Genomic DNA, 25,966 nt, shown 5'->3' on the forward strand with positions numbered 1-25,966 from the left:
CTTCCTTCTGAAGCCTTCTTTAGGGGAGGCTGAAGCACCACAGTCTTTACCATCCCACTTTCCCAGTGTTGGCATTTACTTCTTTAACACCTACAACAGTGCACCATTTATCTGCTACCCCATTACCCCATACACTACTTGAGGGCAAGATTATGTCTTTCTTCGCACTTTCAATACCTAGCAGACGGCCGGGTTCAGCAAACGTTTGCAGATCAAATGCATTAATGAGGCCACATAGATCTCAAAAGACCACCTACTGCCCTCTAAGAGGATTAGGGAGGTCCCACTGCCAGAGGAACTTCTTAAAAGCTTGCCTCAGGACGGTTAGGATCCGAAAGGCTTTTTTGCTTTCTTCCAGTTTAAAACGCTGTTACTAATATCCCGTCCTTCAAGAAACCTGCACAAATACTAGGTCTCCATGGCAAATACTAAAGTCAAGACCCATCCGGACCCTAACCCACACCTGCTCTGCGAACGCCGGACTCCCCCATGCACCAGCTCAGAGGACCGCCCCGAGAGCAAGGGCGCATGCGCAGCAAGCACACACTCGGCGAATCTGGGATTTCCTCTGACCAGATGTCACTCAAGACAAGACGGCTCCGCCCTTTTCAACATGGCGCTGCACTCAATGCGGAAAGCGCGTGAGTGCTGGAACTTCATCCGGGCACTTCATCAAGGACCCGACGCTGCTCCCGTTCCCCAGGTAACCAATGCTGGTCCTTCTTCCGCCGGTTTCCCATCTCGCTAGGTCCTTCTCAGCCCCCTTTCCTCCCTCCTTTTGCTTCACCCTTCCCATTTTCTCTGGAGAGCACCGAGCTCTTCCCTTCCTAAGGTTGATTCGCCCAAGACTGCCTTCCTTCTCGGAGCGTGGCGACGTTGCAAAGATACGCGTGACGTAACGCGCCCCTGGTGGGAGGAGCGCGCCGCCGCTTGCCCACTTGGCCCTTAGTGCCCTCCGCTCTGAGCGCCGCACCTCCACTGTTGCCGGGCAACCCGGGAAGCTCTTCCCTGTGTGACGTTGTCAGACACCAGAGAGCTAGTCTCTCCGGCACTGCGCACCTAGTCCTGATGTTGCTGTTTTTACTTTCCTTTCCCTAACAGTAAGCCAAGGGACCTGGCGGAGAAATTGGAGAAGACATCTTATTAGTAACTAGACTGTTTAAGGTGCACCCTTTTGGCATCCTCCCTCTGGCAGGGCGATACTTGAGCAATGACAGTGTATCTTCCACTCTTGATTTCTCCCCATTGTCCGGAAGCAGACCTGTATCTAGAAGGTTCTATGAAGGAATTTAAGCAAGCTTTCCAAAAGTGTGGTCTTGTCCTGGTAGCACTGCTGTTACCAGGCTCCTCTATCCATTGATTTCTTCAGGCAAGAATATTGGAGTGGGTCGCCATGCCCTCCTCCAGGAGATCTTCACAACCCAGGAAACTGAACCCAAGGTTCTCGCATTGCAGGCGGATTCTTTACCATCTGAGCCACCAAGGAAGTATGACATGACAAATCACTTTATCTCTCTGGACTTACTTTCTTCAGCAAAATGGCTGGAGGAAGGGTTAGACTGATGGCAATGTTACTTCAAGCTTTGAAAAATGAGTGGCTCCACGATAATGAAGCCAAAGTAAAGCATTGATATTGATTATCAGAACCCAGATATAAATTCAACTTGGTTTTCTAATCATCACATAATTATTTAACTTTCTGTACTTAAGTGTTCTTCATAGATGTTGGCCTAACCAGATTCTTATAGGAATAGAGAACATTATGCTGGAAAGTTATTTATCAAAACAGTTATTTAAATGTGGTTTTAAATTGCGGGTGGCATAGTTAGGTAAGAATTGACTGCGAATTAGATAAATACAGCAAATATCCTTCACTTTGAAGTTTGGAGATTTGATTCTGTAGTACCAGAATTGGTTGATTACTGGGAATTCTTGGCGGTCCAGTGGTTAGGACTCTGAGGTTTCACTGTTGAGGGTGTGGGCTCAATCCCTGGTGGGAGAACTAAGATCCCACAAGCTGACGGTGGGGGAAGATTTGGTTGATTGCTATAGTTATACTATATTTCTAGCTAATAGTAGCATAATAAAACCTGTGAATCCAAAGTTACTAAATCTTAGACCCAAACTCCCTCTCATAACAAACTCGAGTTGTGAATGTCATGAGAAACAGAATCAAAGAGAAAAGAAAAACTACAGTCTGCTAATGCTTGTCCCAGGAAGTTTAGGGCATTAAATCAGTATAAACACTAAAGAATAGAATTTTAAATCTCTACTATTGTTTCAGTGGCATTTATGAATACAGTTATCTTAATCAACTGTTAATCTAGATTGTTTCAAGATGTAGATTCTCCAAAATAGTGTTCTCAAACCTATAATTTAGCTTTTGGTAAATTAAATATAGGAGAGAGCACTTCTTAAAGCATAATTTTACATATAAATTTTAAAATTCTTTTTCAGATTCTTTTCCATTGTGGCTTATTGCTGGATGTGGGATATAGTTCCCTATGCTATACAGTAGGACCATGTTATCTGTTTTATATATAGTAGTTTGTATTTGCTAATTCCAAACCCCTAATTTATCCCTCCACTGCCTCCTATAATTTTCAGTCATTAAAAATGATGGTTTGAAGGACTAGTGCAGTCTTTTGAAAGACCAATTGAGAAAAGATATAAAATTATATTCACAGTGTCATTATAATATTATATTTGCAAATATTTATGTAAGTATCTATGTACAGGAAAAAAGACTAGAAGGAAACAACTATTCTTAATTTTTTTGCTTTCTCTTTGGTCTTCCTAAATAATGGATTAAAAGTGATTTAAGTGTTCTTCTTTAAGCTTTCTGTATTTTTCACATGTTCTAAATTGAAGAGATACCACTCTCAGACCCAGAAAAAAGTCTTAAAACATAAATCTTCAGATGAATGCATAGCCATTATATCATCTGTGCTATTGTAGATCTCTGAGGGAGAGTTTGTGGGACAGTACTTGCCCCACAGTGCTGTTATTCAAAATGGCCTTAGAAAAGTTATTAAAATGGCTTTAGAAAATGAAAAATTTATGGCCGTTTTTCCTGTATGTATCTTCTTTTTCACTTGAAAAGCTTCCTTTGAAGTCAAAGAGATTTTGTGAACAGATGCAGAAATATGTGAAGGAAGAATTGGATTCTTAAACCAGATGCATTAGACACTTTTATGATATCTCATAACCTTTGTAGAAAACAAAAATTATTTTGCAGGGCTATAATATAATGGAAAGAAATGTATATTTATCACATGAATGATTCTATCAACAAGTAAGAAATAGCAATTTGCTTCTTATTAGTTTTGGCTGTACAGTTACTTCCTGAGGTGAGGAGCAAAAGTGGATGAACCACGGCAGTATGTTGCCAGAGTATTGGGATTCATAGGTTGTTTTAATGATTTCCTATGAAAGCAAAATCTTGGTTAATAACCTTGGCATTGGAGACCTTTAGTTATCTCAAGAGGCCTTTGCCTTTCAAGGCTAAATGTAGAATCAAGTTTAAAATGAAAGCTAGAGAGAAAACAGAAATAATGGTATATCAAGCCTTACTCATTAGGAATGTCTACAATTTATATGAAAGCGGTTTATTTTGCCAGGTGTTACCTGACAGAAAACCATTGAAATCTGACAAGATGAGAGTAGTCACAGAGTCAGAGGAATGGAGATCTGACATTTTATGCTTAAACACTGATGGCATTAGGTAAATTTAAGCCTGTCATCATTGACCAAACCCAGAATCCACACTTATTTAAGCACTAACTTATGATTGTATTGTGCAAAGAGTGAAATATTGATGGTTAGTAGACTTTTGCAAAAATATTTGTGATCATTCAGGTGAAGTATAAAATGTCCACATTTTATCACTGTTGAACAACACGCTTCTTATTAGCTGTCCCATGCTGGGTTTGGCCAGTATTAACATACTGTTTCTACTGTTTATGGTCACTAAATGTGACCTGTGGTTATTCAATGAAGAAATCATGCCTGCAGAAAAATAGGCAATGTATTAGGTTTCTGATCTTGTGTTTAGTTCTTACAACAAGGCTTTTTAAAAAATTGCTCTTTTTTTAAAAGCATTTAAAAAAATCACTTGGGATAAAGAGTCACAAAATTAAGTACAGAGCATTCCTGTATATGCTTCACCAAGCAGCTTCATCTTGCATAATATACATGCCAAAGCCAAGAAATTAACATGGGACAATTTCACATTTCACCGATTTTTCCACTAGTCACCTGGTTTAGGATCAAATCCGGGATCCCTTATTGCATTTAGTTGTCATGTCTCCCCCCAACCTATGACACTTCCTCAGTCTTTCATGACCTTGGCCTTTTTGAAGAGAATTGGTTATTTATTTTGTAGAATGTCTCTCAGTTTGGGTTTGTCTGATATTTTTCTATGATTATACTGAGGTTATGGATTTTGGCAAGAATCCTCTAGAATATTTCATAACAAGGCTTTAAGATAGGTATTAACACCTTATTTTAAGCATCCAAAGTAGACTTTAGTTAAGTAACTTGCCTAATGTCACAAAGCTAATTAACTATGAATTAGGATGGTAAAATTGACTGTTGGCATTTCATTCTGTATTTTGCAATTAGTGTTTGTTGTTAGAGATTTCTGTGATCTTAATGGCATTAAATTAGAATAGTATTCCCAGTGACTCTTCCCTTTAGCTTTTCTCTGCCTTGCATTGTCTGTACAACTGGCAACATGAACTAATCAGCCTGGAAAGCTGTCAGGACTGCTACGACCCTCTGGAAATTGTACTAGCTGCTCACTGTGCCAGTTTGATTTGGCTACCTCCTCTCTGTGATTTTCTTAAATAAGGATGTTGCGTGGATCCACTCTAAAGCTCCTTTTAAGCTCAGTCTATGAGTTCATTTGTTTAAAATGCTTTTTAGGTTAATTTTCCATGTGAACTGACTTAGCTTATTCAAAACAATAGTATTTAAAAATCTTTGAAAATCTCTTTGTGTAGCTGATGAAACCTGAGGGTAACTGCTGAAAATACAGAGGAGAAAGTGTGAATCAATGCTGAGCATTTATACTAGCGGCCACAGTCAGGAAATGCTGAAGAGGGTGAGGCTGCTGACGGCCAGAATCTTTCAGTATACCTATTGCATGTCTACAGGTTATAGAACTGTCTGTGGAGGCTTATGCAAATGTGTGTGTATGTGTGTGTGTGTGAGCACATGCATGCTAAGTTGCTTCAGTGGTGTCCAACTCTTTGCAACCCAATGGATCGTAGCCTGTCAGGCTCCTCTGTCCATTGGTTTCTCCAGGCAAGAGTACTGGAATGGGTTGCCATGCCCTCCTCCAGGGGATCTTCTCAACCCAGGGATCAAACCTGCATCTTTTACATCTGCATTGGCAGGCAGGTTCTTTACCACTAACACCAACTGGGAAGTCTCTTTCTGTATATATCTATACACACACACACACATATATAATGTATCTATTTGTATATTTAAGCATATATGTATGCATATCCTTCTGTTTTTCAGAGAGGGAACTAACATTTAGCTAAGGCTTGTTATGTGCTAAGCCTTCTTGCTATGTACTCTACAGCTTTATCTTATTTACTTCTCACAAAAATCCTGTAAATATTATTCTATTCATTTTATAAAACTGGAAACTAAGATTTGAAGAGGTTAGGAAATATTCCCATCAGAGAGCTGATAAATGGCAGTGCCAGGATTCCCACTCAGCTTTTCCTACTTGACCAGTGGTCTCTTATCAAATAAAATCCTGTATGAATCCCTCTTAGATAAAGTAGATTAAAGTAGAGCATTTTTCTCGTGGGTGAAAATAATTGCAAATGAAGCAATTGACAAAGGACTAATCTCCAAAATATATTACTACAAGCAGCTCATGCAGCTCAATATCAGAAAAACAAACAACCCAATCAAAAATGGGAGAAGACCTAAACAGACATTTCTCCAAAGAAGACATTCAGATGGCCAGTAAACACAAACAATTCTCAACATTGCTCATTATTAGAGAAATGCAAATCAAAACTACAACGAGGTATCACCTCCTGCCAGTCAGAACAGACATCATCAAAAAATGTACAAACAATAAATGCTGAAGAGGATGTGAAGAAAAGGGAACCGTCTTGTACAGTTGGTGGAAATGTAAACTGATACAGCCACAGTGGAGGATAGTATGGAGATTCTTTAAAAAATATAGGAATAAAACTACTGTATGTCCCAGCATTCCCACAACCTGGCATATACCCTGAGAAAGCCATAATTCAAAAAGACACATGTACCACAATGTTCACTGCAGCACTACTTACTATTTGGGACCTGGAAGCAATCTAGGCGCCCATCGACAAATGAATGGATAAAGAAATTGGGGTGCATATGTACAATGGAATATTACTCAGCCATAAAAAGGAATGAATTAGCATCAGTTCTAGTGAGGTGGATGAACCTAGAGCCTGTTATACCGAGTGAGGTGAATGAGAAAGAGAAAAATACTATGTATTAGTGAATGTATATGGAATCTAGGGAAAATGATAATGATGAACCTATCTGAAGGGCAGAAATAGAGACAGATGTAGAAAGCAGAGGACACAGAGGATTGGACAAATTGAGAGAGTAGCGTTGGAACATGTACATTACCATGTGTGAAATAGACAGCCAGTGGGAAGTTGCTGTTATAACACAGAGAACTCAACCCAGGGCTCTGTGACAACCTAGGAGAGTAGGAAGAAGATTCAAGAGGGAGGGTACCTATGTATACTTATGACCGAGTCATGTTGTCATATGGCAAAAACCAGCACAACATTGTCAAGCAATTATCCTCCAATTAAAAATAAAAAGTAGAGCTTTTCTGACTTACTAAATAGTAAAGTAGCTCTGGCCCCACTTGCTTGGCCCCTCCTATGCCTTTCTACCACCTTCCCTCCACATGCAACCAGGGACTGCTAAGATGGTGCCACGGCGTCTTGGATTTCTTAAGATGAAGTTTGAAAAATACTTCAGCTTCCTTAAATATCCAAGTGAGTTTGTTGGCTTAGGACCACATATGATGGATGGATTTCTAAGGAGCTGCTCTATAAATGAGTTGGTATGTATATATTTTATTAATAAGATGCAACCTTTGTTCCATTTATCTTAAGCTAGGAGAGTACTTGAGATAATAGCAGTCAGTTTTCTTTCCTTTCTTCTTTCTTTTCTAACTTCTTTCTTTCATCCAAACACAGTTTACTTCTGCATAATATGCAGGTGCTTATGTACAACCTAGCCTCTGTGCATGCGTGCTATGTTGCTTCAGCTGTGTCTGACTCTTTGTGACCCTATGGACTGTAGCCTGCCAGGCTCCTCTGTCCATGGGACTCTCCAGGCAAGAATACTGAAGTGGGTTGCCACGCCCTCCTCCAGGGGGTCTTCCCCACCCAGGGATCGAGCCCAGATCTCTTATGTCTCCTGCACTGGCAGGCAAGTTGTTCACCATCATCCCACCTGGCCTAGAGCCACCTCCCAAAGAGTACTTTCTTCAGCTCTGCTCTTGATCCTGTTTTACCACCACCTTTCAGGGGTTCAGGAATCTCTCTTCTAGCAGCATGAGGCCTAAGCCTTCCTCCTGAATTTCCATAGGATAAATGTACAGGCTTACGATAGAAGCTGCTCTGCCCATGTGAGACACTAGATGCAGAAAGATAATTTATAGGCACAGAGGTGATACATTGACTCCAACATGACTGAATTTAACCCTGCTCAGGCATTAACAGTTTTATATCATTTCTTAGCAGTGAAAGTGAAGTTGCTCAGTTGTGTCCGACTCTTTGCAACCCCATGGACTGTAGCCTACCAGGTTCCTCCGTCCACAGAATTTTCCAGGCAAGAATACTGGAGTGGGTTGCCATTTCCTTCTCCAGGGGATCTTCCCCACCCAGGGATCAAACCCGGGTCTCCCACATTGTAGGCAGATGCTTTACTGTCTAAGCCACCAGGGAAGTCATACCCTACCTCTTACTCCCAGTCAGAAGCTTAACACTTTTTCTTTTTTTTAATTAATTAATTTATTTATTTTACTTTACAACATTGTATTGGTTTTGCCATACATTGTCTTGAATCCGTCATGAGTGTACATGTGTTCCCCATCCTGAACCCCCCTCCCACCTCCCTCCCCATCCCATTCCTCTGGGTCATCCCAGTGCACCAGCCCTGAGCATCCTGTATCATGCATCTAACCTGGCCTGGCAGTTTGTTGCACATATGATAATATACATGTTTCAATGCCATTCTCCCATATCATCCCACCCTCACCCTCTCCCACAGAGTCCAAAAGACTGTTCAATACATCTGTGTCTCTTTTGCTGTCTCGCATACAGGGTTATTGTTACCATCTTTCTAAATTACATATATATGCGTTAGTATACTATATTGGTGTTTTTCTTTCTGACTTACTTCACTCAGTATAATAGGCTCCAGTTTCATCCACCTCATCAGAACTGATTCAAATGTATTCTTTTAAATGGCTGAGTAATATTCCATTGTGTACATGTACCACAGCATTCTTATCTATTCGTCTGCTGATGGGCATCTAGGTCGTTTCCATGTCCTGGCTATTATAAACAGTGCTGCGATGAACATTGGGGTACACGTGTCTCTTTCAATTCTGGTTTCCTCAGTGTGTATGCCCAGCAGTGGGATTGCTGGGTCATATGGCAGTTCTATTTCCAGTTTTTGAAGGAATCTCCATACTGTTCTCCATAGTGGCCCTATTAGTTTGTGTTCCCACCAACAGTGTTAGAGGGTTCCCTTTTCTCCACACCCTCTCCAGCATTTATTGCTTGTAGACTTTTGGATAGCAGCCATTCTGACTGGTGTTAACACTTTTTCTTAACTACCCTGCTTACTGAGCAAAGCAGTGTCATATCTAGGTTCATCCCACTCCATCATCTGACTGTTTATGGTTCTGTAATCATTTACCAAAATTCATCTACTGCTGTCTTTTTTCTTTGGCACAGTCTTCCTCGCATTGAGCCTACTTCTGGTTGGCTAAGAACTGCATTGTTGACTGCCCTTTTGTCTCTTCAAAAGCACAGTTTGACCACCCTGATTTCTAACCCATAGAGGTTCTCTCAATTTCCACTTTTACATTCCCTGCCCTCTAGGCTGGGACACCAACCAGTGGACAGACAGAGTTGTCAGTTTCTCCTCTGCATTCCTGTCCTGGTGTTCTAGTGAGATTCTACAGTCCCAGATAACTCCACCGTGGATGGAGCCCCTAATGATCTTGGTTACACTGCTTCTTGTTTAAGGTTCTTGGGATAATGATTGTAGATTTTTCATCAATGCTTTCAGAAATATAAAATAACATCAGTTCAATTCAGTTTAGTCACTCAGTTGTGCCCGACTCTTCGCGACCCCATGAATCGCAGCACGCCAGGCCTCCCTGTCCATCACCAACTCCCGGAGTTTACTCAAACTCATGCCCATCAAGTCGGTGATGCCATCCAGCCATCTCATCCTCTATTGTCCCCTTCTCCTCCTGCCCCCAATCCCTCCCAGCATCAGGGTCTTTTCCAGTGAGTCAACTCTTTGCATGAGGTGGCCAAAGTATTGGAGTTTCAGCTTCAGCATCAGTCCTTCCAGTGAACACCCAGGACTGATCTCCTTTAGGATGGACTGGTTGGATCTCCTTGCAGTCCAAGGGACTCTCAAGAGTCTTCACCAGCACCACAGTTCAAAAGCATCAATTCTTCGGCGCTCAGCTTTCTTCACAGTCCAGCTCTCACATCCATACATGACCACTGGAAAAACCATAGCCTTGACCAGATGGACCTTTGTTGGCAAAGTAATGTCTCTGCCTTTTAATATGCTATCTAGGTTGGTCATAACTTTCCTTCCAAGGAGTAAGCGTCTTTTAATTTCATGACTGTAGTCATCATCTGCAGTGATTTTGGAGCCCAAAAAAATAAAGTCTGACACCATTTCCACTGTCTCCCCATCTATTTCCCATGAGGTGATGGGACCAGATGCCATGATCTTAGTTTTCTGAATGTTAAGCTTTAAGCCAACTTTTTCACTATCCTCTTTCACTTTCATCAAGAGGCTTTTTAGTTCCTCTTCACTTTCTGCCATAAGGGTGGTGATAAAATAACATAATTTATCACAAATAACAATTTTCAAGTGGAATCTGTTATTTCCATTAATAATATTCTGCTCTAATATAACACTTTGTAGTTTTCAGAATGCTTCCCATTTTCTCCTTTACTCTTGAGGACAACATACAATCTTTTGTTATTTAGCTGTCTAAAATTTTTACTTATTGATTAAATTTTCATTGTATCTTCCCATTTTTTATTATCATCATCATTTATTGTTAGAAGAATCCACTGTGTATTTATTTGCCTTTCTCTAAAAAATAATACAAAAAATTAGCTTCTATGGAACAACACATTGGCCTTTTTAAACAGTCAGTTCTATATGTATTTCAGCAGGTGGGCAAACTTTTTAAAACAAAAGTATCCATATTCTTTCAGTTATTCAAAATCTTGGAATTGTGGAGGCAAGCTTCAAATGTGTTTCCTTGTAATATATATCCAAAGGAGGGTATAACTTTACAAATGTGTTCTTTCGTAACTAATAGTACATACATCCACCAGTGCATGCTCAATTTAGGATGATAAAAATAACTGGAACCAAATCAGCACAATATGAAGCTGTCCTGAGGTTGAATGTAACAATTCCCAGAAAAGAAGCCTGGCGATATTGGCAGTTTCAATGATGAAATTTTCACTTCCCAGCAGCGGGGGTTTCTTGGAACTGTTTACATATTCAGTATTGGGACATTGCTAAAAAAGACAACCTGAGACACAGGATGGAGTCACCTTCGTCCTAAGGCTCAGGCTGAGGACACAGAGGGGACCTGGCCATTCTCTGGAGCTCTCAGCCAGGTGGGCCCAACTTTGAGCTGAAGCCCAGGGCACTCCTGAGCAGTAGGGCTATTAAAAGCCACACAGCCCCTCTATGCTTGACCTTTGTTTCTTCTTGGAAAGACTTTGTTCACTCTAGATACACATGTTTCTAGAGCAGAATGTTCAGAATTGCGCCTGGCCCTTGAAGAATTTATTTATTTATTTTTTTACCATTTCTGTAATGATGATGAATTAAATAAGTAAATGTCAGTATCCTTTAAAACTTTAATTCAATAGGTATTATTTTCTTATTTGTACTAAAATTAATTCAATGTTTAATTCATTTTGGGACTCTGGTCTGATGGGACTGTGATCATTTCAGTTATTACGGAATATGATGAGACAGGAAATGATACCAGCACACTTGTATTGAGTGTTTACCATGTACCATACATTGTTTGAAGCACTTGACACGCATTAGCTTGTTTAATCCTAACAATGCAATGAGGTCATTGTTAATATTAGCCCCATTTTACAGATGAAGCTACTGAGAGGTTAAATAACTCACCCAAGGTCACATAGCAAGTATCAAAGCCAAGATGGTAACCCTAGGCAGTACTGATTCCAAATTCTGTGTACTAAATTTATTAAAAGACGTTAAATTCTCAAGCAAATTACCCATGTTAATATGCTGATAACTGCCATGCAAACTTTTAAATCTGTTCTGTGAAAGTCACTTATATATCTTGCCATGATAACATGCAGAGTAGAAATTATAAATCATCCTCTGTTGTTGCTGAACCTACAGTCTTGTTTGGCTCAATGAGTTATGAGAAAGGAGCAAAGCTGTCTTATAAATTTATCTCCATGTCTCTCTTTGGCTACTGCCACTAGGATTACCCTGTGTAAAATAAGGGCTTTTAACACATAAGTCCCTAGGTGCATGTAGGAAGTTGTGTTTATACACAGTCTATAGCTGCAAGGTCAACCTGTGCAACCCCTGCAGGCGGAGGGAAGGTGGTGAGTGCTGAAGCTTATGGATGGCCAGGGGACCACTATCTAGGCTCTAGTTGGGATTTATGGCTAGAATACTTTCTTCAAAAGTAACAGAGGTGCAAAGTGAGAAGATGGGAAAGATTAAAGTAATTAGTGTTGTGTGGCATTTCTGCAAGGAATAAGTAAGAATTTTATTCTAAAAGATTCTCATTCCAATAAGTTCTTAGTAGAGTCTGTTATGAATTGAATTGAAGTGTTATTACTAATTAGTACATTAGTTGGGATGCTGTTGAGGCTTCACAATTACCAACATTGCATAGAATTTATTTTATACACCAGACAAAGGGCTTCTCATGAACATTTCCTTATAACTCCCATGAACAGAGACTTTGCAGGGACCATTCTATTTTATATTCATTCAGCCTCACTTTAATAGTTGAGCCCCTTTTGGGGAGCAGGAGAATGTAATTGTGAAGGGAAATGGAGCTGTTTACTTAAATCCCTGATTTGGATTCCTGTCCTCCCAGGGGGAGAATGCTCTGAGCAGCCAGTTCATAAATTTACTGGAAGAGAAAAGAGCCTCTTGGGTTGGGGGTAAGTGTGCAGCATGAAGGTGGAGTCCCAAGGGAGATGTTAAGGACCAGATGATGTGGAGCCCTTGCCAATTCTGGGGAGAGAGCCAGGTTGGCCCTCCGTGGATACTGGTTACCTGGCCATCTTGGTTGTGAAGGAAATTCCTTCTGTGCAGGCAATATTGGCTTCTCTCATGGCTGGCAAGCTTCCAGGTGCCCCCATGCTGCCAAGCTGTGAAACTCAGTAACCCAGAGAAGCTGGTGTCTAGAGACTCAACAGTCATACAAACATTACACTTGTCATCTTAAACTTGACTGACTTCTCACGAAGAGGAAGTGTGGTAAAGCAGAAGGGACATGGCTTTTGGGATCAGTCAGACTACATGCTGACTGTGTGATGTCAGGCAAGTTATGCAACCTCACTACACCTCAGTTTCCTCATCTGCAAAGTATTAATGGTAATACTCACATGGTAAAACTTTTATATGGATTCAAAATTCTATCATATGTGTAAAGTCCTCTGGCCAGGGCACAACACCTGGTGGGTACGCTGTGCTTCATGATGATTATGTCTTCAATAATACATAATTCTTAACCACCTACTTTGCTCTCCTCTACCTCTTAGCAATCTTAAGAACCTTGTGATTCTTCTCATCTCCACGCTATCCTTCCCCTCATCCTCCCCCAGAATCAGTCTGACCAGATTAGCCTCCCCAAAGCAGTGTGCTAAAGATGTTGTTCTCTTGTTCAGAAATCTTGGAGGGCTTCTCATAAAGTTTAGACTCCTTATAACCCCACATGCCGACCTTCCTTTCACAGTCCAGATCCAAAACACTTCTCCAGCAGGTCACTGCTGTCCTACATGGGTCCTCTGCCCTGGAGTTAATAGAATTTCCAAGTATGCTCAGAGCTATTTCCTTTGACTTCTTTGTTAATGTCACTGTCTCTCCTTGTAAAAACCTTTCTTCCCATTTTAATTTGTATGTACCCATCAATCTTTCAAGAGTGGTGATTCTTTAAAAGAAACAACAAGCAAACAACAAAAACAAAACTCATGTGTGGAAAACTGTTCTTAAGCTGGAAATGATTGCTCCCATTCTGAAATTTTATAGGACTTTGTACCTTTCTTATAGAAATTAACAAATCCTTCCTTATATACTCTCTCTGTTTATGGACATTTGCTTTAAGACAGATGGAAAGCTTGATATGGGGAGGGAGTTGTTTTTTATTCAGACTTTTTTGTGAACACTCCACCAGGAACCAGTTTATGATATATACATTGTTTCACAGGTGCAGCTTCCATTTTTCATAAGTGTATCTAATTATACTGGGGTTTGCTACCTCTGTAAATTATACTAAAGTTTGTTACCTTTGTATATAGAAAAGCATAAACAAACTGAGAATTAAGATGAGAAGGTTTTATTTTGAGTGTAGTTTTGCCTCAAGAGACTGTCTAGTTCAACAAACATGAGTATTATCTATACAACAAATGACATCCTGCTTTGTAGTATTAAGAGTATGCTTTCAACTCCTGAAGGAAGTAAAATGTTCATTTATTGTATCAGCATTGCCTTTTTTCTTAATCGTTCATTGTAAGTTCCTTTAAAGCAACCTGTGAAGGCCTGCCTTAGGACCTTTGCTCTACAGACCTTGATATGCTCTGCAGAGATATAGAAAACAGCCCTAAGCCTCATTGTACTGTTACACTGTGTAGACAGTAAGGCCATCTGTAAACTTCTCACCTGGAGAAGGAAATGGCAACCCATACCAGGATTCTTGCTTGGGAAATCCCATGGACAGAGGAGTGCAGGTTACAGTCCATGGGGTTGCAAAAAACAGGCATGACTTAAGTGACTAAACAACAATAACAAGCTTCCCATCTGGTGCTATTCCATTTTTCTTTGAATCATGATAGAGTACAGTGGGGCTTCCCAGGTGGCTCAGGGGTAAAGAATCTGCCTCCCAATGCAGGAAACGTGGGTTTGATCCCTGGGTTGGGAAGATCCCCTGGAGAAGTGAATGGTAATCCACTCTAGCATTCTTGCCTGGGGAATCCCACGGACAGAGGAACCTGGTGCACTGTAGACCATGGGGTTGCAAAGTCAGACACAACTTCCCGGAGTGACTGAGCATGCACACACACACACACACACACACACATACACACGTACAGTAGTATATGGCTCAAGAAGAATTTATATCTACATTACAAAGAACTTACATTTTCTTCTTTTAAAATGGCCTATTGACATTTTAGTAGTTGTTAAGGAAAGTTTATTGTTATACTTCCTTACCAATTTATCATGTACATGTTTAATAAAACCCAAAATCAACCTAGCATAATCACAGAACTGTTTTATGATAGGATGTCTGTCTGTTAGATGGGGTTTAGTTGCAGCATCTTCCTGATAAGTTTGTGACTACAGTGGCCAAATATCTTGTTAAACCCAGGATGAGTTGTACCCATCAATCTTTAAAATGTCTTGGAAATTCCAATGTTTCAGCATCCACATGACATCTCCCACATTGTTTTTCACATTCTAAAATAGAACAGAAATTCTTTAGCAGACCATGTGTCCTTAATTTTGATTGGGAATATATTAACATATCTATGACTCAAACAGAGACACAGCTTTCCCCTCATCTTACTTTTCTGTCTAAATAGAAGACTTTTGGTCAGTGTTCCGTGACTCCTGTCTTCCTGAAAGTCAAACGCCTGCCTTTACACTGACTGTGGAGAGAGGGTCACCCAGCTTCCATGTGGACCACATGTAAGAAGGAATGGGGAGAGAAAGAAGGGGCTCTTCCAAAAAAAAAAATAACAAAGCCAAGATCCCTGACAAGATAGCTGTCAGCTGAGTAGCACTTTAAATTATGTGTTTAGAGAGATCATCAAGAAAAGCACATAAAGTGGGAAAAATAATTTTCAAAAATTAGCAGTTTTTAACCCTTCATAGTGTTAAACTGAGAGAGTCCAGAGTTGAAAAATCCAACAGAGAGATGAGAGAAGAATCACTAAATTGTGGGTCGAAGGATTCCAAGGGGTAGAGAATTTCAAAGGAAAAATGAAGAGCAAAATAGTGCTATAGTAAGATACAGACTAAAAATTAGCTCTCAGGGTTTATAACTGGTGTATCAGTAATGATATCAGCAACAACAGCAGCTTTAGAAGAGTCACTGGTGCAAATTAATGAGATGAGAGGTGAGGAGGTGGGGACTGCTCTTGCGAGGAGCCTGAATGAGAATGACGTGCCAGAGCGGGAGAAGGGAGCTTTAAAGAATGGTCTGACCAAGAGAATTTTTTGGAGGTAAGGTCTTTGGGGATGGTGGAGACTTGAGCATGGTAGCAGGAGCCAGTAAAGATGGAGAGGTTGCAGACACAGGAAAGAGATGGAAAGAAATGCAATCCAGAGCACGTGATTGAGCACCAGGAAAAACAGATCAACTTTGAGGCTGGCAGAAAGAGGGTAGAGATGACTGTGGGTCTAGATGAGTTTGGGGTGGGAAATTCAGGAACCCCAAAACCTGATGGGTATAAATTCACTCAGGGAGCTTAAGTCCTGAGATAATGGAATCAGGTAATGGTTTAGCAGATGAGCACTAAAAGTCAGACTGCCTGGGTTCAAAGTCAAGTTCTATTCGGTAATTGGAAGTCCTTGGGCAAGTTACTGACATCTATACTTCATTTTCCTCATCTGTAAGATGAGTTAAAAGCTTGAACTCCATAGGCAGACTGCCAGAGTTTGGAGCTAGTAAGCTCTCCTGCCAGCTAGCAATACGTACTTGGCAAGTCATTTAACTTTTCTATACCTTAACTTCTTCATCTGTAAAATGGAGACAATAAAAATGTCTACCTCCCAGAATTACTGTGAGGATTAAGTGAGTTAATATTTATGTGTCTGGACCAGTACCAGGCACATCGTTAGTACTACTTAAGTTTTTAAAAATGGTTCATTAAGCAGTGTTGAGAGTCGAGGGCCTAAGAAACTATAACTTAGATTTATGGGTAGATTCTACATTGTTTTCAGATTTCTCACTAAAAGTGCTCAACTACCAAAATATGTAAGTGAAGAATGAGCTTTTTAGCCTTGACCCAGGATTGGAGTTTCTGCATGGCTGTCAGGACATAATGGGGGTATGAAATCAGATGGCTAACAGGAGGGTGGACGTGGGGAAGACAATTGTGTAGTATCTAGAAGCAATTATAAAGACTTTGTCTTTTATTAGGATTGAGTCGCAAAGCCATTGGAAGGCTTTGTTTAGGGGAAGGAAGGCTGACACAAGTTTTTAAACTTACCCTGGCTGTTACGTTAAAAATAGAAGAGCAAGATGGAAGTAAAACCAATCAGAGGCCAGTACAAGATCTGCACAAGGGATGATAGTGGCTTGGATAAGGATGAGTAATAAAAATGTGCTTGTGTGTTTAGTCGCTTAGTCGTGTCCAACTCTTTGCAACCCCATGGATTGTAACCCACCAGGCTCCTCTGTCCATGGGATTTCCCAGGCAAAAATACTGGAGTGGATAGCCATTCCCTTCTCCAGTGATCTTCCCGACCCAGAGATCAAACCTGGGTTTCCTACGTTGCAGGTGGATTCTTTACCATCTGAGCCACCAGGGAAGTTCAGTAAGTTGAGTTCATCTAAGATGAGAGGTGGTCAGATTCTTAATATTTATTTTAAAGAATGTACAGTCAACACGTTTTTTTTGTTTGTTTGGTTGGTTTTTACTGATTAATCAGTATGATGGGAGGAAGGAGTCAAGATTGATTCCAAGGTTTTCGGCTAGAGCAAGTATAGGAATGAATTTGCCACTTGCTGAGATGCTAAAGACAGCAAGAGGAATAAGACGTTGGGGATTGGGTTGAAGGTCAGGAGTTGAGTTTTAGACATCAAGAGTTTAGATGAGTAGTTTAGATCAGGAATTTAGATGACTAGTGAACATTTGAATGGAGATGTCAGGTAGACAGTTGAATATATGAGACCCAACCTCAAGAGAGACATCTAGATGCAGACATAAATTTGTAAGTCTTCAGCGTATACTGTGCTTAAAGCTATAAGATTGGGTGTGATCATTTAGGCAGTGTTTTTAGAAAGAGAAGAGGTCTAAGTACTAAAGCTGTGAGCATTTCAACATTAAGAGATTGGAATGATGAGAACTAGCCAAGATAGTAGTAGCCAGGTAGGTAGGAGTCCAGTTCACATGCATCTGTGTGTTTGTGCAGCACACACAGACAGGCAAACACACGTTTTTGCACATGCATACGTGCACACATCATATCCTATATGAAGACAGAATGATCAGGGGTACCAGCTACTTTTCTTTACTGATTACTTGCAGGAAAATTTAATTTCTCTACTTGTAGGAAAAATTAATTGAGAAACCAGGTGATTAAATAAGGTAGCTTGATGGGTGTGGGATCAGAACAAGGTGTGTGGGGGTGGGGAGGTGGTCTTTGGGTCACCTCACTGGTGACTGTAATTAAACTGTGATAACCCAAAACTCCACCCTCACTTTGGAGCATACATGCTCCTTGGACAACATATTCCTGACTGGTGTCATAACACCATTTCCCTTGGACGTGGCTTTAAAACAGATGGCCGAAGTTTTCCCAAAGGAGCTGCTTTTTCTAAGCTTCCACCCCTCCAGGAGGCATATTCTTTCTTTAGATATGTTAATGTACCTCATCTTGTTTCCATTAAGTCTTGTCCTCAGAGTTCTTATACTTTGGGGGGTGGGGGCATGTCACTATTTCCTTTGATTAAAATATGGACCTTCTACCTAGAAAAATATGTACATAAACTCTCAAAATTTTGTGTGCAGTTTTACAAGTCCATGAACCCAGCTTAGGAACTCCTACTTAAAGTTGACCTTTCTCTTTCTCTTTTGTTGGCCTGTAGAAGGTAAACTTATTCCTTTCTTTGAAAGCCCTCTTCCTAATTGTTGTCTCCTGTACCACTCACTTACTAGTTACAAAGCTGGTCTTATGATCTATACCATAGGATTTTTATGTGAAATTATTTAATAATGAAGTGAATGATTTCACTTCAATAAGTGAAATCTTTTGTCTGAAGAAGGAGGTAGACTGTCATACCACGTGCCTTCCTGTACAAAAGGACTCAGTGAAGTTCTAGTGTGTGTGTATACAATAATACAAATGTGCAAGGCTCATGCTCACCAATTCTGAAATTCAGTCTTTAGTAAGTGGTGTGTGACTCTTACTATAAAATTATCCTGCCTAAACATTTAAGAATATATATATATATAAAATTAAAGTTTAGAGGAAACAGAGGAAGATTGAAAATATTTGCTTAAAAGGTGGGGAAAAAAAAGCTGTCCAGAATATTAAGAGCAACACCCATCTGAACTTCACAGAAAGTGTCATGAGAGTGCCAGTGATTAGAACTGATCAGATATTTGGCTGTCCTTTTCAACCAGAAGATGGATTTGAACCAGATTACTACATCTATGGTTTAGTTTTGAAGAGAGAGGGGGGAAGAAAAGTCAATTATTTGTCTCTTTGTTCAAAGGCCTTTTTTGTATTGTAGATCCCTGAAAAGCTGGTGGAGAAGCCAGCCTTTCACATCCATTAAGGTTAGCTCTGAAACTGTTGAATTTGATCTCTTCCATTTGCCATCTGGATACAGTAGAGAAAAAGCTATTCTGCATTGGGTTGCTGGACACCATCCAGAAAATAATATGTCAGGGGCATCAAAGGCTTGAGGCACTTGGTCCAGTCTGTCTAATGATCACAGGCAGGGTCTGCTCTCCAGTTTTGTAGTATGTTTTATTTTTGCAGTGACAATATATATCCCAGTAAAATAGATCACAAGGATTACTGCCAACTTGTCAAAGCTAGGATTCTTCCATCATACACTTCAAAAAAGGGGGCCAGATTTTAATTGGGCAAAGCTTGACTCCCAAAACTGAGGAAGCTTCATCTCATCACAACCTGTACCCTTTCTTAAGGAGGGCACTTAATACAAGGAGGATTTTAATTCCTCAGATTGTTTCATCTCACACCCAAATGCCACATTTTTAAAGTCTCCTTAAAATTGACCTCATTTAAAGCTGTATTCCTTTCCCTCTTTATAAGTGGGCCCAGTATCTGGCCAGCTAATGACCAAGCTGGCAGCTTTCCAGGATTCTGACAGCCACATCTCATTATTCACACCAACTGGAGCCAATTGTGGCTGGATTTTTTTTTTTTTTCCGTTTTATTCTGTTATTTAAAAATGTGGATAGGAAGCAACAGCAAGCAATGGCATGTCATTTGGTATCCCCTGGGATTGGGAGGAGCCTTGCATAATAGGTTCTATAATATCAGGGGCATATGGCTGTGTTTTAAGGTAGCTGGAGGCCATCTAACTCTAAGCTCTGATAAAGCAAGATTAGTTTGGGTCTTTGCAGATTGTACTTAGGGATGAATTTATAGCTTCTGCAATAGGTATAATTGTAGGACAATTGCTGCTCTGTCTCTTATGCTGGTAGGGGGCAGCAGGAAGAGTTGCCAAGCCCTAATCATGGACATTAATTTTCCTTGTGGACAGGAATGGTCGCCAAGCAACTCCCAAGTCTCCCATGCTGATCTCGGAAGCTGGAGAAATCCTGGCTGGGTTCTGGCTAGCTTACTGAAAAGGGTGTCATGGACAGTAGCACTCTGGTTGTGTACCTTGTTCAGGTTATCCAGTAGATGGTGGTGGTGGTTTAGTCGCTAAGTCATGTCCGACTCTTGCGACCCCATGGACTGTAGCCTGCTAGGCTCCACTGTCCATGGGATCCTCCAGCCAAGAATACTGGAGTGAGTTGCCCTTTCTTTCTCCAGGGGATCTTCCCAACCCAGGAATTGAATCTGGGTCTCCTGCATTGCAGGCAGATTCTTTACTGAGCTATTATTCTGCTCCAAAATGGTACCGTCCACACTCTCACTGTTTAGGACTCTATTCTCGGAATCTTCCTGTTCTTTTCCATTTAGATACTGCATTGAGAACAACAAATACTTCTCCTCCGTTAAGAAACACAAGTGAAATCTCCAAACCATACATCAAGCAAAGCAGCATTATCCCCACTAAGCTCTGTACATGCTCACAGCTTTTGTTTGGTTAGCCCCAGGATGGACTGGGGGTTTCCCTGGTGTTTCAGTGGGTAAAGAATCCACAGACAATGGAGGAGACACAGGAGACTCAGGTTCGATCCCTGTGTCGGGAAGATTCCCCAGAGAAGGAATATGGCAACCCATCCCGGTATTCTTGCCTAGAGAATGGACAGAGGAGCCTGGCAGGCTACAATCCAAAGGATTGCAAGAGTCAGATATGACTAAGCACGCACACACTCATGCGGGCTGGACTAACCGTTTTTGTAGTTGGCGAGTTGTTTTTTCTATAGTTTTACCTGCTCTCAGATCCCCTCCCTGGCTTAAAAGCAAAATAAAGGGAAGGCGGTGATGTCAAGTCATTATCAGAGCCAGACTTCCTGGCCCAGCCACCTCCTTCCCAAGTTACTTACCCTCTTTGTGCCTTAGTCCCCTTATCTGTGAAATGGGACTAGTTATGGTACCTACTGGTTTGTTGTAGGTTTGTTGCAACAGTTAAGCAGCAATGTGAAGAAAAGAGCCTGGCATACCACAGCGCTCAATATATATTTGCTACTGTTGTTATTATTTGATGTACTTTAATAAAAATGGATTTTATTATTTTTACTTCAACCAAATATTTAGCACTTTGAGTCCTTTTTTATTCATTGAACATGAAAAAGATTTTGAGTTCTGCTAAAATAATTTCAGGGATGCCTAAGCGGGAAAGACTGGAGCGGGGGAGGGTCTTCAGATCACGTTATTGCCCTGCTGGCTCTGAAGCTGCAGCAGAACACAATGAGTAGGAGGAACCGAGTGGCCCCATCTCTTATGTAAAGTCCCTATAGCTATAGCTGGGGGCTTGTCCTGGGGCTCAGCGGTAAAGAATCTGCCTGCAATGCAGGAGTCACAGGTTCAGTCCCTTTGCTGGGAAGGTCCCCTGGAGGACGAAATAGCAACCCACTTCAGTCTTCTTGCCTGGAAGATTCCATGGACGAAGGAGCCTGGCAGGCTATAGTTCATAGGGTTGCAAAGAGCCAGACACAGCTGAAGCAACTTAGCATGCATGCTCAGCTCACTGGAAGATAAGCTCCAGAAATGCAGGGATTACATCTTTTCCTTCACCTTTGTTTTACTAGTGTCTAGAACTGTGCCTTATCTCAGCTCAGCCCCTCACAGAGTCCTGTGATTTTTTTTTTATTAATACTTATTTATTTGGCTGTGTTGGGTCCCAACTGCAGCATGCAGGATCTTCCACTGCATGTGGGATCTTAGTTCCCTGACTAGGGATCAAACCTGAGTCCCCTGCACTGCAAGGGGATTCTTAACCACTGCACCACCAGGGAGTCCCTTTTTGAAAGATATTTATTTACTTTTGTCCTTTAAAGAAAATTTTATTTAGTGCCATTTTCTGTCTGGACCCCTTCTAAGTTTTAAAGTATCCCCTCTGTGTGAGCTTTGCTGGGTACGGTGGCCTCTGAGAATTAAAATACTGTTTTATCATCAACTTAGCATGGGCCTGATACCCTAATGTGTAGCTCTGATAAACTTGATTAGGCCAGAGACTCTTTACCTAAACCGAGACTCAAATGTTGGGATGTGAATTACCAGCAGCCTGAGATAGAGGGTGCAAGAGATCAACTTGACCTCTTAATGAGGGAAAAGGGGAGTCTGGGGAACCTGGCTCCAGGCAGGCTCATAGGGATGGCAGAAAGGGCAGAATTCACCTGGTAACAAACAGGCGTGGTCCTTGAAACCGATCAATTCAATGAGCCATTCTTTGACCCAAGTGGGGAGCAAGAAAAGGCGAAGAAGGGAGTCTCTTCCTTCAGTGAGAGTTATCTATTATAGAAGAACAAAGGTAAAAACAGCTGCTGTGGCGTAGGACGCCATTTAGCAAGTAAGAATGGAAAATCAGGAATCAACGAAGTCAAAATTGGAGATACCAGGTAGGCAAACATACAAACAACACAGTGTAGTTTTGTGGAAATCGAGGAGAGGGTTTTGAAGTATGATAATAAAGAATGTCAGTTGTGAGATTCAAAGAGGTCACTGGAGAACAGCAAGGCAGATGAGGCTGTTGGAGTGAAGGATTAAGGAACCATTATTGATTTAGAAGAGCTGTAGCAACCTGGTGGCTGGGAAACCACTTTATGGGGAGTTAGAGTGGTGGGGGCAAGTGCGGGGTTCTCATGGTAATGTGGGGGAAGAGTAGAAAAGGGAGAAATAACTCCATATAGGGCTAGACCTCTTTCTGTACTTCTACACAATGGGGAAGAATGTATAACAGGTAAGATTTAAGATGGAAGAAAGCAAAAGAAAACTTGGTGGCGAAATAGCCCTAAGAACATAAGAAGGTATAAAATCGGTAGCACTGTGGGAAAAGATTAATCTTAGAGGGATTTTTCTCTCTAAAACAAAAGAGGAAAGAAGATGGTTATCTACATGGAAATATTTGGCTGTACAGGGTAGGGAAGCTGATGCTACATATTAACTCAGTAAAAATGGATTGGAGTCATCTAATAAGAGGGGAGCTCCTGGGTCTTAAGTAGACTAGAGATTTAAAATTCAGTTCAGTTCAGTCGCTCAGCCGTGTCCGATTCTGCGACCCCATGAACCACAGCACACCAGGCCTCCCTGTCCATCACCAACGCCCGGAGTCCACCCAAACCCATGTCCATCGAGTCGATGATGCCATCCAGCCATCTCATCCTCTCTTGTCCCCTTCTCCTCCTGCCCTCAATCTTTCCCAGCATCAAGGTCTTTTCCAATGAGTCAGCTCTTTGCATCAGGTGGCCAAAGTATTGGAGTTTCAGCTTCAACATCAGTCCCTCCAATGAACACCCAGGACTGATCTCCTTTACAATGGACTGGTTGGGTCTCCTTGCCGTCCAAGGGGCTCTCAAGAGTCTTCTCCAATACCACAGTTCAAAAGCATCAATTAATTAGCTGTAAATAAAATGGACCAGTGAATTGCTAGACATGGCACAGTAGTCACTGAGCTACAGAATTCTCAAGGGCAGGGATCATGTATTGCTGTTGTATCCCCACAGTGTTTGTACCGTAGTTAGTCCTCAATAAATATTTGAATGGATGGGTGGAAGGATGGGTGGATGGATGGATAAATGGATGGGAGGAAGGAAAGAAGAAAGGAAGGGAGAAAGGAAGGAAGGAAAGGAGGATTGGTGGATGAATGGATGGTCTGTTACCTACATGTGCGTATTGAAAGTTTACTTTAATTGAATTAAACTATTCTTGACCCTAAATGAGGACCTAGGTGAAATCAAGTATAGTCATTAAACTAAGCCCTTAACAGTTTGCAGTTTGGAAACAGGACTTAATATATGACACCTTTTCTCTAAACCCTCAATTTTTGTTCACTTTCCTTGGGATGAGGGATGGCAGTGGTATTTTGGCAATGCTGGCTGGTTGAGTTGTTAGATCTAGCACACATTATTCTGCTGCTTATAGCTTCTGGCCCAGGTTCAGAAATGTCATATTTGGGCCCCTATTTGCAATTTCAGGGTCCCCCAAAGAACCTGTACCTTCCTGCTTTTGCCTCCTCATCTGAGTTACTAAATTCTGGTTAACTTAGATAATTCAGTTGTCCTTACTTAAAGCTGAATGATTGGCTTGTGTGTTAGAGAGACTTGGAACCCATGTTAGGAATTCTGTATCAGATGTAATAAGTGAAGATCCAGATTTCAGATTTAATGGCTTGTGCTTTTACAAGTAAAAAGTAAAAGATGGAAGGGAAAGGAAGGCAAGGACAGACAGTGCTTGAAAAAGAAAAGAGAAAAGACTTCTAGTCTTTTATTTTTCTAAGAGAAGAAACTGGTGATGACACTCTCCTTTAGTCAGTGATTATAGTTGGAGCACCTGTGGTATACAGAAGCATGAGGCTAGTAAAGTGTAACTTTTTAACTGGGAAAACTGTTTTATTATCCTTTATTTAAAAAATAGCATGGGCTTGTTTTTATTTTAAATCAGTGAACTAATATCCCAAACTGATTATTTCCCAGTGAGGGGAAGTTGAAGTAATTCTGATACTAAAACATACATTTCTGCCCAACTTGCCAGTTAACGCCAGGAGTTTGCTGTTTCATTTCCACCAGGGACTCTAGTAGGACCAAAGCATTTTTCTCCAGGTTGCTTTTGGTTGTTCGGAAATGTCACAGTGGAAGCCCTGGCCCCTTGAACCAGAGCAACAGCAGGTGAGCAAAGGAGGAACTGGATTTCAAAATATTTTGTTTTAAGAGGTTATTTGTTATGTTGAAGTCATCACACAACATCTGATGTTGATTTTGAGATTGTTAATGTATCCTTTTTAAGCATTCAGATTAAAAAACATAAACACATTTCCACTCAGTTTTCCCATAAATCCCATCCCCTCACTCAACTCAAAACATCCTGATCCTGCAGAGTTCTGTTGTGTTTCTGCCCTTGCGGGATTAGGCGTGCTCCTGGGCTCCTTGGGGGCGGGGCAGGGGCGGGGGCCAGCGGGTTGGGGTGGGAGCAGTGCAGGCTGTGCTTGTCCTGCAGGAAAAGGGAATAGTGCTGTGTCCTAGGGTGGACACACTCTACCCAAAGGCAGGACTAGTCAAAAGTCAAATTGAGTTTCCACTACGAGCTCCTTGTATGCTTGCAAATTGCCTTCTGACTGTACCTTGTTAAAATCAGGAAATTATCACATAAAATCCATGCTGAACCTTAAAGTAAAATTGCTTACATTCTGAGCAGAGTTGAACTTTATCAAGGGTTCATAAAAATAGTCTTTTCAGCACATTTTATTCTAATAGTGTGTTGTTATAGATTCAACTAAGATTGCATCACAGGGACTTCCTTGGCCGTCCAGTGGTTAAGACTTCGCCTTCCAGTGCAGGGTGTGCAGATTCCATCCCTGGTCAAGGAGTGAAGATTACATATGCCCTGGGGCCAGAAAACCAAAACAGAAAACAGAAACAAGAATGTAACAAATCAAATAAAGAATCAACAAAATCTTAAAAAGATTGCTATACATTAAGAATTCGGAAAGGTGTTCTGATAGCTGTAGGTGTTGTTGACTAAAAGATGCATAGGTAACCTGGGAAAGGATAATTTGAAAATGTCCTTCTAGTCTTGTGAATATCCTTCCCTCATTCTCTTCTTCCCTGGGGATGCTGAGTAAGATAAGACCAGACTTACAGCTCCTGCACTGTAGAAGTATCATACAGTTAGTATTCATTTCTACCTCATTTATATACATATATTAAACCTGCAGTCTGTTGATGTTAAGAATGTTAAGAAACATGGATCTTGCCCTTGAGAATTTCACTGGCTGGTGAGGGTAGCAGACTTGGTGGAAAAGTAAATTATAGCACCATCAAATGCTGTGCTAGAGGGAGAACAAAGCATTGTGGGTACTTAAAGGAGCAAGTAACTCAACTTAAAC

General features: G+C 41.0%; 1 protein-coding gene across 5 annotated transcripts in view; it reads left to right on the forward strand.

Moving 5' to 3' along the window:
• Positions 1-587: 587 nt before the first annotated feature.
• Positions 588-25,966, forward strand: part of WARS2 (tryptophanyl tRNA synthetase 2, mitochondrial) — a 104,472-nt gene continuing 79,093 nt past the window's right edge. For 4 of the 5 annotated variants that reach the window (XM_043459576.1, XM_043459558.1, XM_043459583.1 and 1 more), the window contains exon 1: positions 588-703. In XM_043459576.1, the coding sequence (XP_043315511.1) occupies positions 614-703 (90 nt within the window). In that variant the 5' untranslated portion in view covers positions 588-613. The remainder of the gene's footprint in view (positions 704-25,966) is intronic. The other variant, XM_043459567.1, reaches the window with a different exon arrangement.

Source organism: Cervus canadensis, chromosome 2 (genome assembly GCF_019320065.1).
Source record: "Cervus canadensis isolate Bull #8, Minnesota chromosome 2, ASM1932006v1, whole genome shotgun sequence".
Classification (NCBI taxonomy): Eukaryota; Metazoa; Chordata; class Mammalia; order Artiodactyla; family Cervidae; genus Cervus; species Cervus canadensis.